Source organism: Electrona antarctica (assembly GCF_951216825.1).
Source record: "Electrona antarctica genome assembly, chromosome: 7".
Lineage (NCBI taxonomy): Eukaryota > Metazoa > Chordata > Actinopteri > Myctophiformes > Myctophidae > Electrona > Electrona antarctica.
The window spans coordinates 35744539-35761913 of record NC_136812.1 but is presented as its reverse complement, the minus strand read 5'-3'; the positions used below and the strand labels follow the sequence as shown (position 1 = coordinate 35761913).

The 17375-nt window shown below is 46.4% G+C and overlaps 1 protein-coding gene across 4 annotated transcripts in view; it reads left to right on the top strand.

Moving 5' to 3' along the window:
• The window catches only part of herc2 (HECT and RLD domain containing E3 ubiquitin protein ligase 2), a 78438-nt gene that overhangs the window by 49094 nt on the left and 11969 nt on the right, over positions 1–17375 (top strand). For 2 of the 4 annotated variants that reach the window (XM_079505775.1, XM_079505774.1), the window contains exons 58-80: positions 1136–1247; positions 1346–1427; positions 1767–2001; positions 3274–3451; positions 3903–3984; positions 4262–4433; positions 4847–4991; positions 7022–7247; positions 7429–7600; positions 7826–8006; positions 8544–8687; positions 8965–9156; positions 9532–9685; positions 10741–10848; positions 11308–11439; positions 11689–11847; positions 12337–12455; positions 12666–12791; positions 12919–13074; positions 13959–14273; positions 15103–15317; positions 15774–15951; positions 16201–16362. In XM_079505775.1, the coding sequence (XP_079361901.1) occupies positions 1136–1247; positions 1346–1427; positions 1767–2001; positions 3274–3451; positions 3903–3984; positions 4262–4433; positions 4847–4991; positions 7022–7247; positions 7429–7600; positions 7826–8006; positions 8544–8687; positions 8965–9156; positions 9532–9685; positions 10741–10848; positions 11308–11439; positions 11689–11847; positions 12337–12455; positions 12666–12791; positions 12919–13074; positions 13959–14273; positions 15103–15317; positions 15774–15951; positions 16201–16362 (3745 nt within the window). Of the gene's footprint in view, positions 1–1135; positions 1248–1345; positions 1428–1766; positions 2002–3273; positions 3452–3902; positions 3985–4261; positions 4434–4846; positions 4992–7021; positions 7248–7428; positions 7601–7825; positions 8007–8543; positions 8688–8964; positions 9157–9531; positions 9686–10740; positions 10849–11307; positions 11440–11685; positions 11848–12336; positions 12456–12665; positions 12792–12918; positions 13075–13958; positions 14274–15102; positions 15318–15773; positions 15952–16200; positions 16363–17375 lie in introns of all 4 variants that reach the window. The other 2 variants (XM_079505773.1, XM_079505776.1) reach the window with 1 other exon arrangement.

The window sequence follows — 17375 nt, the reverse complement described above, 5'->3', positions numbered from 1 at the left end:
TGCAGTAAATATGTGACCAGATGTCTCATCTGTGCTCGTCTCCCTTGTGAAGGAGTGTGTGTGTGTGTGTGTGTGTGTGTGTGTGTGTGTGTGTGTGTGTGTGTGTGTGTGTGTGTGTGTGTGTGTGTGTGTGTGTGTGTGTGTGTGTGTGTGTGTGTGTGTGTGTGTGTGTGTGTGTGTGTGCGAGAGAGAGAGAGAGAGAGTTGAATGTATTTGTCTGGTTAAGTCTGACCCCCTGTCCAGCGCTCGTGGCTGCTTCTTGGCTTTGGTTGTGCTGTCTCAGTTTGACAAGCACGATAGTCGTCCTCCAGGGAGTCAGTGGCGCATCATCCCAAAGCCTATCTTGTGTAAGCACAAGCGGTTTAGGCTTTAGAATGTCGCTCCATGTGTGCCGTGGGCTCACATGGAGCAAGTTGATTTCTCAGAAGCAGGAATTTGTCGCCAGGCCTCCTGGAAGTATCACTGGGCTAATTAGAAGAAATATCTGCGTAGTGATCCCAGCGATTAAGATGCCCATCTCTCACTTTTCTGCCGAAAACTAGAGCCAGGTTGCTGCAAGCTGCATAATGACAAAATTATCCCTAAATGCTAATTGATATGATGCTGATCACTGGTTAAAATGAATGACTTAAGCTGCGTTCAGACCTGAATGTATAAATTCGCCTTGGTTCGTCCCGTTTGTACGGCGGCAAATCGTGCCGCTTATAATTATTTATACACACACACACACACACACACACACACACTCCACACACCACACACCACACACACAAGATACAGGCCCTTAAAGCTGTGCTCTTTTTAACGGTGATGTCTTACCAAGGATTCAAATCCGGATCGCCCATTCGAGTGCCAACATTTCTGTCATTGACCTAATAAGAGCGCGGCTGCTTTCTCAGGGGAGACATTGAACTTTGACCTGCGGGCAGTACCATTAGTGGTCTCCTACCCGACCACGGACCTAATCTAACTTCTCAATAGAAGGCAGGCAGCCTAACTTCTACAGCCACTGAGTTGTGTTAGTTTTACTGCATTAATATCCTTCACCATGCAGGTTGTTTATAATAACGTGTTATTCACAAACACATGCATGGATTGCAGCTTTACGCATGCGTCTCCTTTCTCCATATCCCAGTCTTGCTAAGAAGAAGTTATCAGGGTTGGAGTCAGCCGCCACCATCAGGACCAAAGTGTTTGTGTGGGGGCTCAACGACAAGGACCAGCTGGGAGGCCTCAAAGGGTCCAAGGTAAAGCCTGTTTCATTATGACGGCTGCATGATGATCTATCCTAAACTCCTCTTCTGTCCACTCATCTGTTCGGGGCCTCTCCGGGTGTTGTTCACAGATAAAGGTGCCTTCCTTCTCTGAAACCCTGTCTGCACTCAATGTGGTCCAAGTAGCCGGAGGCTCCAAGAGCCTCTTTGCAGGTGAGTAACAGTTAATCTGTCATCAGGGGAGACAGGTGAGGCCAAGGGTCAATATTCACTGTGTTGCATTGTCACGCTTCCTCTAAACATCCTTAAACACTTAACCAATTGCGAAATTAGCCGATCTATGAGCTCACTTCTAATGATGCAACATGGGGTGAGCTTGTAGATCAGCTATTTTTTTAGGGCCTCTTATTACTCATTACGATGTATGATCATAAGAGTGGTTAATTCAGGGGCGTTTTGATTCTCAGCCCGACGGACCGCTGTCAAATGCGTGTTCCGCATGTGTTTATCTCCGTCTGTACTGTGTTTTAACTGGTGGCTTCGCTGTTCCAGTGACTGTGGAAGGGAAGGTGTATGCGTGCGGAGAGGCCACCAACGGCAGGCTGGGCCTGGGCCTGTCCAGCGGAACCATCCCCATCCCGCGGCAGATCACGGCCCTCAGTAACTACGTGGTGAAGAAGGTGGCGGTGCACTCGGGAGGGCGCCACGCCATGGCGCTCACCGTGGACGGCAGGGTCTTCTCCTGGGGCGAGGGAGACGACGGCAAGCTGGGACACTTCAGCAGAATGTACGTCGTGGAACGCATCTGTGTCACCTTATAGCTTTTAACCACTTTCTACCATTATTTTAAGCTTTAGCTGTTGAAAAACCGTGAAAATGTGCCGCAAATCTTTTAATATATATTCTTTAACAGCAAATGTTTTCAACTCAAATCTTTACTTCTGGGGGGTCCCTGAAAAAACATATTTTGAGATGGGGGTCTGCAGCCAAATGCATGTCATTATGGGAGTCCATGACATGAAAACGTTTGAAAACCACTGACATAGAAACAGGTTTTTCAGAAGACATTTTGTAGAATCTGGTCTCAATGGGTTAACCATGACAAAGGAATAGACAAATCATTTGCACTAGGTTGATGTTGGGTAGTGTTGCTTGTTGCAAGGCCATTTATCTTGCAATTATCTACTCTGTGCTTAACACCCCGAATGGCCGTGGTTATTTAATCCATAAATCATAGCGCATAATCTTTTCTCAGAATTGGACGGAATGATTTAGATCAAGAGTTATTCACGTTTTAAGATTTTCGATCTCGTCGGCTAAAATGGGGGGGAACATTTTCGATGACGTCCATTACTGGGCATTACTAATTACTAATTGATTGAACGGAGAACTCCATCCTTGGCGGTCACCACATGTTGGTGACGTCATATAGATGACCCGGAGGGACAGTGTCACACATTCGAAAAATATTAACATAATAAAAGAACTGAACAAAATGTGAAAGACCGTATATATAAATCTGGCACCGACCAGTCTAGTGGTTTGTGACATTAGCTGTGGATAGACGGACACGATGACACAAACATTTGGGGGACATAAAGCGAACACTGTTCTCCACGGCTGAAGGCCTTCTGCACCATGTCGTAAAAAGGCCATAAAGGCAGCTAGTTCTTTTTAGTTTAGCTGAGATCAGGCCTAAATTGCCCAATCATCAGTTAACCACTTAAACTCTATACGTATATTTAATTGGCCGGAGTCCCCCAGAGCTCTATACTAGAACTTTGCGATGCATTGTGAGCTTGTAGTTTTTTTTTTTTTGCTGAATATTTGCCCTAGAATGGAACACTAGTCTTCATAACCAGGTGTGCACATAACTGGTGCACATGCGTGGTCAAAATAAACGAAATGAAGTGACTCCACAAAAAATGGTTCTCAAAAACATTAACTCTGCCTTTACCATGCTGGAACGTTGATTTGACTCCACCCATTGTGTCCAGTTCTGCTTGGTCGGACCGATCAGCACTGAAGGTCTGACTATGGTAATTTCCACACACTGTAGGAACTGTGACAAGCCCAGGCTGATCGAGGCGCTGAAGACCAAGCGGATCCGGGACATCGCCTGTGGCAGCTCTCACAGTGCAGCCATCACCTCTAGTGGGGAGCTGTACAGCTGGGGTCTGGGCGAGTACGGCCGCCTGGGCCACGGGGACAACACCACCCAGCTCAGGCCTAAACTGGTAGGGTGTGAGTGTGTGTGCACGTGTGTGCGTGTGCGTGCGGCCCAGCATTTACTCATGGTACTCTTGTATTAGTATCTCTGCATATATGTGTATTTTTTTAAACATATTTGAATTATATATATATTTTTTGTTTTCCTGAAATCATTTTTTTATATTTTTGATATCTTTGAAATTGCTGGATATTTACTTGCGACCCATAACGGGACCACAACCCAAAATGGGCTGCTACCCTATGTTTGTTAAACACTGGTATAGATGGAACTGGTGTCCACAAAGTAGCGAAGACTACACTAGTTGTGTGGCGGTTTGCCGCCACCTGCCGTAGAGTCTATCCTATTTGATTTATATTCTGCATTGTACAATGTGACGCTGACTGCATGTTACATATTTCATATAAGGGCATGGCATTAGCTGTTAACGTTTGATCCTGGCTGTGTTTGGGTTGCAGGTGAAAGTGCTTCTGGGACACCGGGTCATCCAGGTAGCTTGTGGTAGCCGGGACGCTCAAACACTGGCCCTCACCGACGAAGGTACTGCTCTTAACCACTGGAAAGTTAGCCTCCATATTCTGGAACGAGCATATCTACAGATCTACAAGCTCGGAAATAGCAGATCTACAAGCTCCCGAAACGTTGCATTGTGAGCTTGTAGATCTGCTATTTTCAGTGACGAAATCTGGTGTAGAAAAGTTAATACTAGCTGACCTAATGTAGAGCCCCGGGGCGACCCCAGTCAACAAAGTATATGTATCCCATGGTTTAGAATGTTTTCTAGAAGCATGAGGTTCAGTAATCTTTCCTTGTCCAGGTTTGGTGTTCTCCTGGGGTGACGGGGACTTCGGGAAGCTGGGCCGCGGTGGCAGCGAGGGCTGCAACATCCCCCAGAACATCGAGCGGCTCAACGGGCAGGCCGTGTGTCAGATTGAATGCGGGGCACAGTTCTCCCTGGCTCTCACCAAATCTGGAGTGGTGTGGACCTGGTGAGGAGATTCTATAAAAGTCATGTCGTTGACGCAGTACAAACTGGCCGATATATCAGTTTGGCCATTATTTGACTTTGTTTTACTACTGTATCAACATTTTATACATCTGATGTTTCCTTCTTTTTCAGTTCAATATTCATGTAGTTCAATATTCATTCATGTAGAAACTTTAATCAAATTCAATCAAAATGTTTCAATTGATTCAAAAGTTTTGCACTTACATGTAGTATGTGTAATATTTGTCAAAACACTGGTCTAGGACTCTCCAAACTGGGGATTGACATCGAAACCAACAATCTGGCATGGGTCGAGCTGTAGAACACAAACGACAAACTTGGCTGTTATTGCAAAGTCATCTGTTCATGACTATTCATGACTCGTGGGTAACCGTGGCGTCTTTCCCAACCCAGGGGTAAAGGAGACTACTTCCGGCTGGGCCACGGCACTGACGTCCACGTTCGGAAGCCCCAGATGGTGGAGGGGCTGCGGGGCAAAAAGATCGTCCACGTCGCTGTAGGGGCACTGCACTGTCTGGCCGTCACTGAAACGGGACAGGTTCGTACTGACCTCCATCAGCCCGGAACATTACACCAGTGGTGGTCCGGGTCCATTTGTAAAATCTCGGGGGTCCATGGCATAACCACTTGAGACCAGATTCTACAAATTATTCTACAGTTCAGAAAATCCCCAGTTGTGCTAAAACTATTTCATGTCAAGAACCCTTAGAATTATATGTATTTGGACCCCCATCTGAAAATGTGTTGTTTCAGGAACCCCCCTGAAGCAAAGATATGAACGTTTGCTGTGAAAGAATATACTGGTATATTCAAAGATTTTCACGATTTAAAAAAAATAGCAGATCTACAAGCTCGTAGTGCGGTGCCGCGCTATGAGCTTGTAGATCTGCAATGTTTTAAATATAAAATAATGGTTAATGCATACCAAATTCTGGGTCATCGAAATGAAAAAGTAAAAAGAGAACGCACTGCATTTAGTGCATTGCACAGCAGTCTGTTTACGGCCATGGCACCCTTCCAGATGTGCCAGTTTGTCCTCATGTCGTGGTGTCTTTGATATATTTACTCTCCACTCCACTCCCCCGAGTAACTTTGACCTTCATTGCCCCACAGTGCCCGTGTCCTTGTTTAACAACATAACTCACGACGTAATATGAAAACCTCCAGCAAATCACCTCTTATGATCCGAGTCAGTCACTCAATATTTGTCCACTTTAGAAGACTGTGCTCGGAGAAATACTTTTTATTTCTGTCCTCGGAGGGATTTTTCTTTCCTGATGTTTTTTGTGGTCTTAACCCATTAGGACCGGGAAAGCATCTGTGTCCTTTCAGATTTGAGCTAAAAAAAGCATTGTTTTATACCTTGGCCATTCAAAAATAGGAGATATACAAGCTCATAGCGCGGAACTTCGTGCCACGCTATGAGCTTGTAGATCTGATATTTTTGAAAAATCCTGACAATTTGTGCAAATCTTTGAAAAGTGAACATTTTTAACTCAAATTTTGCTTCTGGAGGTTAGGAACAAAACATTTTGAGATGGGGGTCCGCGGCCAAATACAGTACATATAAATTTTGAAAATAGCAAATCTACAAGCACACAACGCATCGCTTCTCGCTGCGTTGTGAGCTTATAGATCTGCTATTTTCACTACTACTTAAACATTTGTTTTCTAATTTATGGAATGTATTAGATCTCTTTTCCCAGTGGGTTAAAAGGGTTGTGTCTTGCTGTGGCAGGTGTATGCGTGGGGTGACAACGACCACGTGGGTTAAAGTGTTGTGTCTTGGTGTGGCAGGTGTATGCGTGGGGTGACAACGACCACGTGGGTTAAAGTGTTGTGTCTTGGTGTGGCAGGTGTATGCGTGGGGTGACAACGACCGCATGGGTTAAAGTGTTGTGTCTTGGTGTGGCAGGTGTATGCGTGGGGTGACAACGACCACATGGGTTAAAGTGTTGTGTCTTGGTGTGGCAGGTGTATGCGTGGGGTGACAACGACCACATGGGTTAAAGTGTTGTGTCTTGGTGTGGCAGGTGTATGCGTGGGGTGACCACGACCACGTGGGTTAAAGTGTTGTGTCTTGGTGTGGCAGGTGTATGCGTGGGGTGACAACGACCACGTGGGTTAAAGTGTTGTGTCTTGGTGTGGCAGGTGTATGCGTGGGGTGACAACGACCCCGTGGGTTAAAGTGTTGTGTCTTGGTGTGGCAGGTGTATGCGTGTGGTGACAACGACCACGTGGGTTAAAGTGTTGTGTCTTGGTGTGGCAGGTGTATGCGTGGGGTGACAACGACCACATGGGTTAAAGTGTTGTGTCTTGGTGTGGCAGGTGTATGCGTGGGGTGACAACGACCACATGGGTTAAAGTGTTGTGTCTTGGTGTGGCAGGTGTATGCGTGGGGTGACAACGACCACATGGGTTAAAGTGTTGTCTTGGTGTGGCAGGTGTATGCGTGGGGTGACAACGACCACGTGGGTTAAAGTGTTGTCTTGGTGTGGCAGGTGTATGCGTGGGGTGACAACGTCACAACGACCACGTGGGTTAAAGTGTTGTGTCTTGGTGTGGCAGGTGTATGCGTGGGGTGACAACGACCACGGGCAGCAGGGGAACGGCACCACCACGGTGAACAGGAAGCCCACGCTGGTGCAGGGCCTGGAGGGACAGAAGATCACCCGCGTGGCCTGTGGCTCCTCCCACAGCGTGGCCTGGACCACGGTGGACGTCACCACTCCCTCGGTGCACGAGCCCGTCCTCTTCCAGACGGCCAGGGACTCCCTGGGAGCCTCCTACTTAGGTCTCCTAAGTTTCTTCTAATGCTGCAACCTACCAAAAAAATAAAATAATAATAATATATAATATACCGGTGTATATATATTAATATGCTCAACTTGCTCAGCCCTGGTTGAATTCAAAGGCTGTGTGTTGAAACTCACTGTAATGAATATATTGTGCATTGGGGGCGTGGTGTTCTACAGGCGTCCCGTCCGACAGCGACTCATCTGCAGTGAGCAACAAGATGAGTGGGCAGAGCAGCGTGAAGCCCAACAGGCCCTCGCTGGCCAAAATCCTTCTATCCCTGGACGGCAACCTGGCCAAGCAGCAGGCCCTGTCCCACGTGCTGTCAGCGCTGCAGATCATGTATGCCAGGTACGAATGGAAATGCACCCAGTCTGCACTCATTCATCTCACTGAGTTCTACTACATGTCAGGTGTGATTTTAACCGTGCATGTATGTATATTGTCTCTGTCGGGCATAAAGGGGGGGGGGGAAGCAAAAATATGGAGATAAATGATTACTGCCTGACGGTGACAATTTTTGCCTTCTCAGAGATGCAGTGATTGTAACAGTACTTGTATGTTTGGTATACCCAGGGATGCCGTGGTGGATGCCCTGATGCCAGCCTGCATGATGGTGCCGGTAGAGTGCCCCTCCACGTCGCCCATCCCCCCATCCGACTCCTCCTCGACCCTGAGCGACGACGAAGGCCCCCCTGCCCCCCCAGAAACGGAGGAACGGGTCAGCCCAAACCCCTGGCAGGATAAGAAGGGAGAGGTGAGGAGAGGGGCACTGTGGCATACACGTTTCCAGTTCCACGTTTTGGGCATGTCGTAGGCGCAAATATTACAGAATTCTCCAAATATTTTCGTGGCACGATGCCGTTATACGATGAAGTATAAATCAATTTAAAAAACATAATTATGCATTAATGTTAAAGGAGCATTCAGTGATTTGAGTGATTTGGAAAACCACCCAGTCCGCCCCGGTAACAAAATGTGCACATGCACGCTCTACAGTGGGGGGAAGTGCAACAGGCCAACAGCATGTGCACCAAGGCCCGCCCCCACTCGATCATGATTGGAGGAAGGCCCCTCTCATCCTGATTGGATGAAGGCTTTGCCACCCGCCACCAAAACTGAAACTAGGGTTTTTTGACCCCAGGGGCTCACTGGGGACAGGGAGGAACTCCTTATATGGTCAGCACACTCTATAGTAGGGAGGATTATCCAGAAAAAAAGAAAAAATAAGTGATATTTGAATTAAGTCAAATCACTGAATATACCTTTAATATGTAAAACATGTTGCGTTCAGGCTCCCTCTTCTGACGACGCTGTCACCCCGTCATCGGGCATAACTCCGTCTGCCTCCGGGGGTTCTTCACGACCTTTCATCCCCGTCACCGACGACCCCGGAGCGGCTAGCATCATCGCCGAAACCATGACAAAGACCAAAGAGGTTCGTTTTGATTTTGCGAGTACTCACATAGTCATTTATTTATATCTTATAGATATTTCTTTCTTCAATATCTATGAACATAACGGCGCCCCGTCTTTGGTACTCAGCCCTGTGTTGAAAACAACTCTGTTTGTACTTTAAGGCATCTCACGAAGTCAGTCATATTTTTAATAGCATGCATTTGAATTGAATAGCTGCAGTTATCCAATCATCCAGCACCAATCAAACGTACTGTAAGTCACTCCTTGAACATGTCATACATTATTTTGGGTACCAGGACTCTGAGAATCAGAATAAGGTAGTGGGTCCAGAACCCCAGTATCTGGACGAGTTCACCAGCCTGCTGGTGCCTGACGACACGCGTGTGATGGTGGACCTGTTAAAACTGGCAGTGTCCCTGCGATCTGGAGACAAGGGCAGAGACGTGCTGTCTGCCGTGCTGTCTGGCATGGGCACAGCCTATCCACAGGTACTGTACTTATTTATTACCCCTCTTCTGTCTCTCTCTCTCTCTCTTTACATAAAATATATCTAAAAAACATTACTCTACTGTACTGTGTTACACTACAAGCACTTTTTCCGTATAAGGAGCTGTCTATATGGAACCGACCTGTCGCTGATCCAGGCGACAATGCCTTAAGGACCTTAAATCTGCTCATTTCTCCTTTCCGTCTCTTGCTCTCTCACCGTGTCTCTTTCCGTCTGTGGCCGTCATGTTCAGCTCTTTCCACCTGCACTTTGTGACTTGCTGGAGTTGCATCCCTGTAAATGTATGTTCTATTCTTAATGCCAACTAAGCGACATGAAGCAAAGCTGCATTGCTCATCTCTGTGATGTTGGGCAGGTGGCCGACATGCTGCTGGAGCTGTGCGTCACGGAGCTGGAGGATGTGGCCACGGACTCGCAGAGTGGCCGTCTGTCCTCCCAGCCGGTGGTGGTGGAGAGCAGCCACCCGTACACCGACGACACCTCCACCAGCGGCACCGTCAAGATCCCAGGTACACAAAGCAAGAGAAAAAGTTCACTTTATTGTTTTGTTTTTTGTTCCCCCATCTGAATGCTACAAGATCCCAGGTACACAAAGCAAGAGAAAAAGTTCAGTTTTTTGTTTGGTTTTTTGTTCCCCCATCCCCCATCCGAATAGCTGCTAGTCAACTCTCACCAGTCGCTACGTAACCTAAAACATTAGGTTACGTACTGTAGGTAACCCCTGTTTTATAACAGGCAAGCGAGCGGGACTAGGCACCCACGTCACATGCCCAGCCAATCCCTATCTGTGAGTGTAAGACGTGATGCTTCTGTATGTTCATGCCAGAGGGTGCTCTCCCATAGCGAGCTATCGAAGTGCAGTTTGATTAATAAAACTCATTATTAATTATGAGAGGAATCATTTTGGAAGAGCACATGTTTGGTTTCCACCATGGTTACCCGGTTGATCCCAGTCTACCGTGGCAGAGCTGTAGGTAATCAGCCCATGTGTTCTTGGTTACCCGGTTGATCCCAGTCTACCGTGGCAGAGCTGTAGGTAATCAGCCCATGTGTTCTTGGTTACCCGGTTGATCCCAGTCTACTGTGGCAGAGCTGTAGGTAATCAGATTGATCCCAGTCTACCGTGGCAGAGCTGTAGGTAATCAGCCCATGTGTTCTTGGTTACCCGATTGATCCCAGTCTACCGTGGCAGAGCTGTAGGTAATCAGATTGATCCCAGTCTACCGTGGCAGAGCTGTAGGTAATCAGCCCATGTGTTCTTGGTTACCCGGTTGATCCCAGTCTACCGTGGCAGAGCTGTAGGTAATCAGATTGATCCCAGTCTACCGTGGCAGAGCTGTAGGTAATCAGATTGATCCCAGTCTACCGTGGCAGAGCTGTAGGTAATCAGATTGATCCCAGTCTACCGTGGCAGAGCTGTAGGTAATCAGATTGATCCCAGTCTACCGTGGCAGAGCTGTAGGTAATCAGATTGATCCCAGTCTGCCGTGGCAGAGCTGTAGGTAATCAGCCCATGTGTTCTTTAGCCATTATTCTTACGTAGCTCTTTTTTTAAACGTTGTAGGTGCCGAGGGTCTTAGGGTGGAATTTGACCGTCAGTGTTCCACAGAGAGACGCCACGATCCACTGACAATCATGGACGGAGCCAACAGGATCGTTTCTGTCCGATCAGGTAACAAGAAATGAGTTAAGCACTGTTTCTCAACATTGGGTGGTTTGTAGCTCTCAGAGTTAACCCATTCTGACCTGAGATCAGATTCTAAAAATGTCTTCTACATCCTGACAGTTTTCTGAAAAAGCTATGTTTCTATGTCAGTCGTTCTTCGATTTTTCAAAAATAGCAGACCTACAAGCTCGTAGCGCGCCACTCGGTGGCGCGCTATGAGCTTGTAGATCTGCTATTTTTCAATAGCTAAAGCATAACATGATGCTAACACCAAAAGGGGTTCCCGCCCAAAATGGGTTAAATAAACAATGAGGATTTTACAGTGCAGATCTGGGTCCCTGAGAAAGGTTGTATCAAAGTGGAGTCCATGGCCTAATGCATATTAAACTGGCGGTCCTTGAAATGAAAAAGGTTGTGAATCACTGGTATATGAGCTTCTGTTCTGACATGCAACCTGTCTTCCAGGTCGGGAGTGGTCAGACTGGTCCAGTGAGCTGAGGATCCCAGGAGATGAGCTCAAATGGAAGTTCACCAGCGACGGCTCTGTCAACGGCTGGGGCTGGCGCTTCACCGTCTATCCCATCATGCCTGCTGCTGGTGAGCTTGCTTCCTTCCTCACAACACATGCAAACGTTTTGACATTTAATGGCAATGTACAGTATATTTAATTTCAACTATTCATACATAACATGAAACAGGTCATGGTTAGGATAAATTAACCTTGTAAAAAGAAAAAAAGTTCCATTAACAAGTCTGAGAATGTATTTGAAATACTACTATTTAAACACTGGAACACTGGAATATTAACCTGGCTGGACAACATGACACCATGAATTATGTAAGCAGGTCCTAAAGACTTGCTGTCGGACCGCTGCATCCTGTCATGTCCCTCCATGGACCTGGTGACCTGTCTGCTGGACTTCAGGCTCAACTTTGCCTCCAACAGGAGCATCGTTCCCCGCCTGGCTGCCTCGCTGGCTGCCTGTGCACAGCTTAGTGCCCTGGGTAAGAGCTTTATTAAGTATTAATGCATTGCATCTACTCTACTGTACAATAAAGTCTGGATGGATAACGTTATAATAGAATGTCCATTAAGGATGAAGCCACTTGGAGGGCACAATGGTAGGCCTTAAACACAATGAGACTAGATGAGAAAACGCTGTCGGGCAGAAACCTTGTACCTGCATATTATATTTGATCTTATGTTGGTTTTTTCTTCCATAAATGAATGCCCTATTTTATACTTTGATAGTGACATGCAAAAGTAGTGAAAAAATTCACTACTGTTTTTAAAACAGTGCAACTGCTACTACAAACGGTTTTGGACATACAAGGACAGTGATGACATATTTAACACGGCTACAGTATTTGGGATTATGTTAAAATCAGCATGTATTGCTGTCTAACTGTATTATGTCATTATCAGAGAATGTATTATGTATTATTAGTGAAGAGATGTCTATGGCTGATTTGATGGTTTGTTCCTCTCCATAGCTGCTGGTCATAGGATGTGGGCCCTACAGAGACTGCGCAAGCTGCTGACCACAGAATATGGCCAGTCCATCAACATTAACAGGCTGTTGGGGGACAGCGAGGGCGAGGCTCGCTCCATGGTGAGTTCCACCGATCGCACTGTTGAGGAACGAGTCTCTAAACTGCTAAGACACGTTATGTATCAAATATTGTAATTTAAACACTTATTTCATAACGGTGTCGAACAGTGAAAATGGCAGATAGAAATGTTCCGCTTGTAATGACATATCCAAAATTGTGACGCCCGTTTGAAAGTGGTTCATGAAAAGCTTCAATCTCTTAAATGGCAGAGTTTCACTGGCAGCGCGCTGGCCGCCCTTGTGAAGGGCCTACCCGAGGCCCTGCAGAGGCAGTATGAGTATGAGGACCCCGTCGTCAGAGGAGGCAAACAGCTGCTCCACAGCCCCTTCTTCAAGGTACGTCATAATTCTGTCCTTTTTACCTTTGTTTATTTTAGGTGGAAGTGCCGATATGTTTGAGCCTGTGATTACTCTGCATAGATTTGCCGTCACGGGGCTTCAGTAACGTTTTCGTCACGTCCAGGTGTTGGTGGCGCTCGCCTGTGACCTCGAGCTGGACACGCTCCCCTGCTGTGCGGAGACGCACAAGTGGGCGTGGTTCCGTCGCTACTGCACCGCTTCCAGAGTGGCGGTAGCCCTGGACAAGAGGAGCCCTCAGCCCAGACCCTTCCTGGATGAGGTGAGTGGAAACGGCACTGTCGGGGTGGAAACCTCATGTCCAAACTGTTCACTTTCAAGACGCAAATAAAATGTGTGATGCGTTCAAGTTTGTAGATGAGCTATTTTTGATACTTTTGTGTGACAGAGTAGGGAATGAATTTACAATGTATTTATATCTGGGATATCTGACTGCACGTCTATCTACACACACATGTACAGTATGTATATTTTTCTCTTTACCCTACCAGGAACTTTGTCATTATCTGTCCTGTTTCTACCATGTTTTTCATCGCTCTTTTTTCTATCTCCACTTCCTGAAAACTACAAATTCCAAAAATACTAATAATAACAATAAATTCACCCACCTGTTTAATACCTGTAAACCTTTGTTTGATGTGTCAACAAAGCTGATGATTCTGTATTTTGACAGCGTCCCATTGTGCGATGGTGCATAAATGATGCTTAACAGGCTGAGCTCTCTCTTCCAGCTTGCATGTTTTTTTGCCTCATTACACACTGGCTTGGGCAGAAGAATGTCTGTAATCCGTTTCCCACTCCATTTATCCAATTTCCGTACTTGGAGAAACGCGAGGCAATTTGAGTCACTTTTCATGAGGCCCTTTTTTGTCTTTTTATGTTAACTTTCCATTTTTCCGCAGCCATCGTTCAATTGGACATCTTAATATAATAGTAGGCTAAATTACAATATAGTGCTATCGGTTTATCTGTCGCTGAATAATATACGCAATACAGAACGTAATAAATAAAAGTATAAAATAACACAATGTGAGATAATACTCTATAATAGACAATAGAACAATAGACTAAAGTACCATAATATCATTCAGTATCGTAACATTTTATCATGCCATAATTTACGCTCCACTCTACGTTTTCCCGAAGGTCACCAAGAAGATCCGCGAGCTGATGGCCGATCACGAGATCATGAACGGTCTGCACGAGAGCCACGAGCTGTTTAAGCGCGAGCAGGACGAGCAGCTGGTCCAGTGGATGAACAGACGGCCCGACGACTGGACCCTGTCGGCCGGCGGCAGCGGGACCATCTACGGCTGGGGCCACAACCATCGGGGGCAGCTGGGCGGCATCGAGGGGGCCAAGGTCAAAGTGCCCACTCCCACCGAAGCCCTGGCCACGTTGCGCCCCGTGCAGCTCATCGGCGGAGAGCAGACCCTGTTTGCCGTCACCGCCGACGGGAAGGTGAGCCTCATGCACTGAACACCTACACGCCATCTCCACATTACACCTAGCTACATGTTTAAGCATTTATTTCATATTTACATGTCGATATCAGCTCTGACACTTATTTCAGACATGCTCTAGTATGTGAAGAGTCTGCCTGTGCTATTAACTCATTTTTGGGGAAAAATTATAAAAAAACGTTTTCTCCTCTGGTGAAAAGCTGGAATGTGCGCGATGGCAGTCTCTCAGTCAAATCTGGTCACATATGTTAACACACAATCTAGTCGGCTGCATATAATAGGATACTGCGTGTTCCTGGCTGCATGTCCTTGAGCAAGACACTTACTGTAACCTGCTCCTGTAAACTGCTCCTGGTGGGCATCTTGGTACACCGCATGGTTTCCACTGCCGTCTGTGTGAAAGTGTGTGAATTCAATGCACATTTTAATAAAGCACTTTGGATAAAGACTGTACTACTGTATAAATCACTGGGTCGGGAACTCGGGACCCCCATTTGTGGGTTTCCCTTATTTTGTGTTACCTACATTTAGTTTTTAATTATTATTTCAAAACATTTATAAAAAACATTCCCTGCTAAAGGAAAAATGTTCATGAATTGAAAACAAAATTCAGTGACGTCTTTTCAATAATTTCAGGAAGAAATAAAAGAAAAATCCATAAATTAGAAAACGAATGTTTAAGTAGTGAAAATAGCCGATCCACAAGCTCATAACGAGGCGTGAAGCGGCCCGTCTAATTTCTCTTTTGGGTCACGGGCTAAAATGTTTGGGAACCACATTTATCATTTGCTGATATGTCCTGGTTGATACTGTGTGTTCCCTCTCAGCTGTATGCCACGGGCTACGGCGCCGGGGGCCGGCTGGGCATCGGCGGCACGGAGTCGGTGTCCACGCCCACCCTGCTGGAGTCCATCCAGCACGTGTTCATCAGGAAGGTGGCGGTGAACTCCGGAGGGAAGCACTGCCTGGCCCTGTCCTCCGAGGGAGAGGTGTACTCCTGGGGCGAGGCCGAGGATGGCAAGCTGGGCCACGGTAACAGGAGGTCAGTTATATATCCATATTATATCCATATCGTGATTGGTGAGAGACTAGATACCGTCTTGGATTGTGGATATCGTGAATGATGATGATGTCTCTCAGTCAGAGGTGGGCTGTGGCCTACCAATGACATCATCAATGGGGATTTCAAGCTAATCGAAACTACAGCCTTTCTGTTACAAGGAAGATGGCACACTGAAATAGGAAACAAAAATCACACCCGTGTGAAGTGAGGGGCGCTAATATTGAACAAAAAACAAACATTAAACCTGTATATAGGAGGGGCTAGTGCCCCTCAAAAATACAAAATACACCGCCTACAGATGATGTTATTGGTATTATGTACCTAAACTATATTTCATGGCTCCACAATCATCATGATAAAATTAATGAAAATGACGGATTTAGATGTGGTACAGATTGTGCTGTTGTTGTAACTGGAACTCCTCTTGTTGTTCAGCCCGTGCGATCGCCCTCGTGTCATCGAGTCCCTGAGGGGGGTGGAGGTGGTGGACATCGCGGCTGGAGGGGCGCACAGTGCCTGCATCACAGCCAGCGGAGAGCTCTACACCTGGGGCAAAGGACGCTATGGCCGGCTGGGACATGGAGACAGCGAGGACCAGCTCAAACCCAAACTGGTCAGTAATCCCAACACGTGCACACTTTTCCTTTCTGTAGACTGTACATATCGTTGCTGTGGCGCAACGAGTTGAGATGCAGCAACGCATTATGAGGTTGTACATCTGCTATTTTCAGTGATGGCTGGAAAATAGAAATGAAGAGTTTACACAGCGTACACAGAGTACATGCATACACTTTCCTTAATGATTATATCTGGTTTCAGTATTTATTTATGATATATTTGCATGTGTGTGTCTCCTCTCCAGGTGGATGCGCTCCAGGGCCACCGGGTCATCGACGTGGCCTGTGGCAGTGGGGACGCTCAGACTCTGTGCTTGACGGACGACGACATGGTCTGGTCCTGGGGAGACGGGGACTACGGCAAGCTGGGCCGCGGAGGCAGCGACGGCTGCAAGGTGCCTATGAAGGTAAGGGCAGTGGCGGGGGGGGAAAGTACTCCATTTTGTTACTTATGTAAAAGTATCAATACTGCAATATAGGATATACTCAATTACAAGTAAATGTCCGGAATTCAAAATTACTAAAGTTTACTCACAATTACCAAAATTACTCACAATGCTTGTAGATCGGCTATTTTCAAATAGCCTTGTAATAATCAAAATCTACAAAGTAACTAGTAACTAATGTTTTCAAATAAATGTAGTGGAGTAAAAGTACAATATTTGGATCTGAAATGTAGTGGGGTAGAACTGTAGAAGTAAAATTATTGGAAATTTGAAATACTCAAGTAAAGAACAAATACCTCAACATTGTACTTAACTGTTTCAACTGTTTCAAGCCGAGTTAACGAGATTAATCTACCTTTGCACAGTTAGCCATGCCCGAGATAACGAGATTTGATTAATTAGCGTTAATCGAGCGCTATAGCCAACATCCCTGTGTGCACGCGCGTGTACGCCTGCACGGTGTCTTTATTGACATTATGGCTCATAATGAGACAAAGTAGGCATGATCGGCGCCTAATAAAACATTAATTCAACCTCCCGCTAATCAAAACACCGATCGCATCACTAGTAGGCCTCTCTGGGCCTCCGCAGAGCCGGGGGCTTGAGTAGTTTCACTTTCAGCCAAAACAACAAGGCCTCTCCTTCTCTGCTAATGTTGCAAATTCGGGTGGCACCTGCTACCTACCGCATTCAACGCCCCCTGGTGTCCAAAGAGTTTAAGTGCAGTACTTAAGTAAATGTACTTAGTTACTTTACCACTGGGTAAGGGCCAATCACATGTCAAGGGCCCCTGCACTGTCCACCGGGAGCCTTTACGTTTTGCCTACGGTTTTCGGTGACAGTTTTGGGGCATACCACGTGATATTGGTGTGATTTTAGTGTGGTAGTATTCCTAGTTTCTTTGACGCCATTTGCACTGTAAATATGTGACTTTTTGTTTGTTGACTCTGGTTCATGTCATCTACTCAGATCTT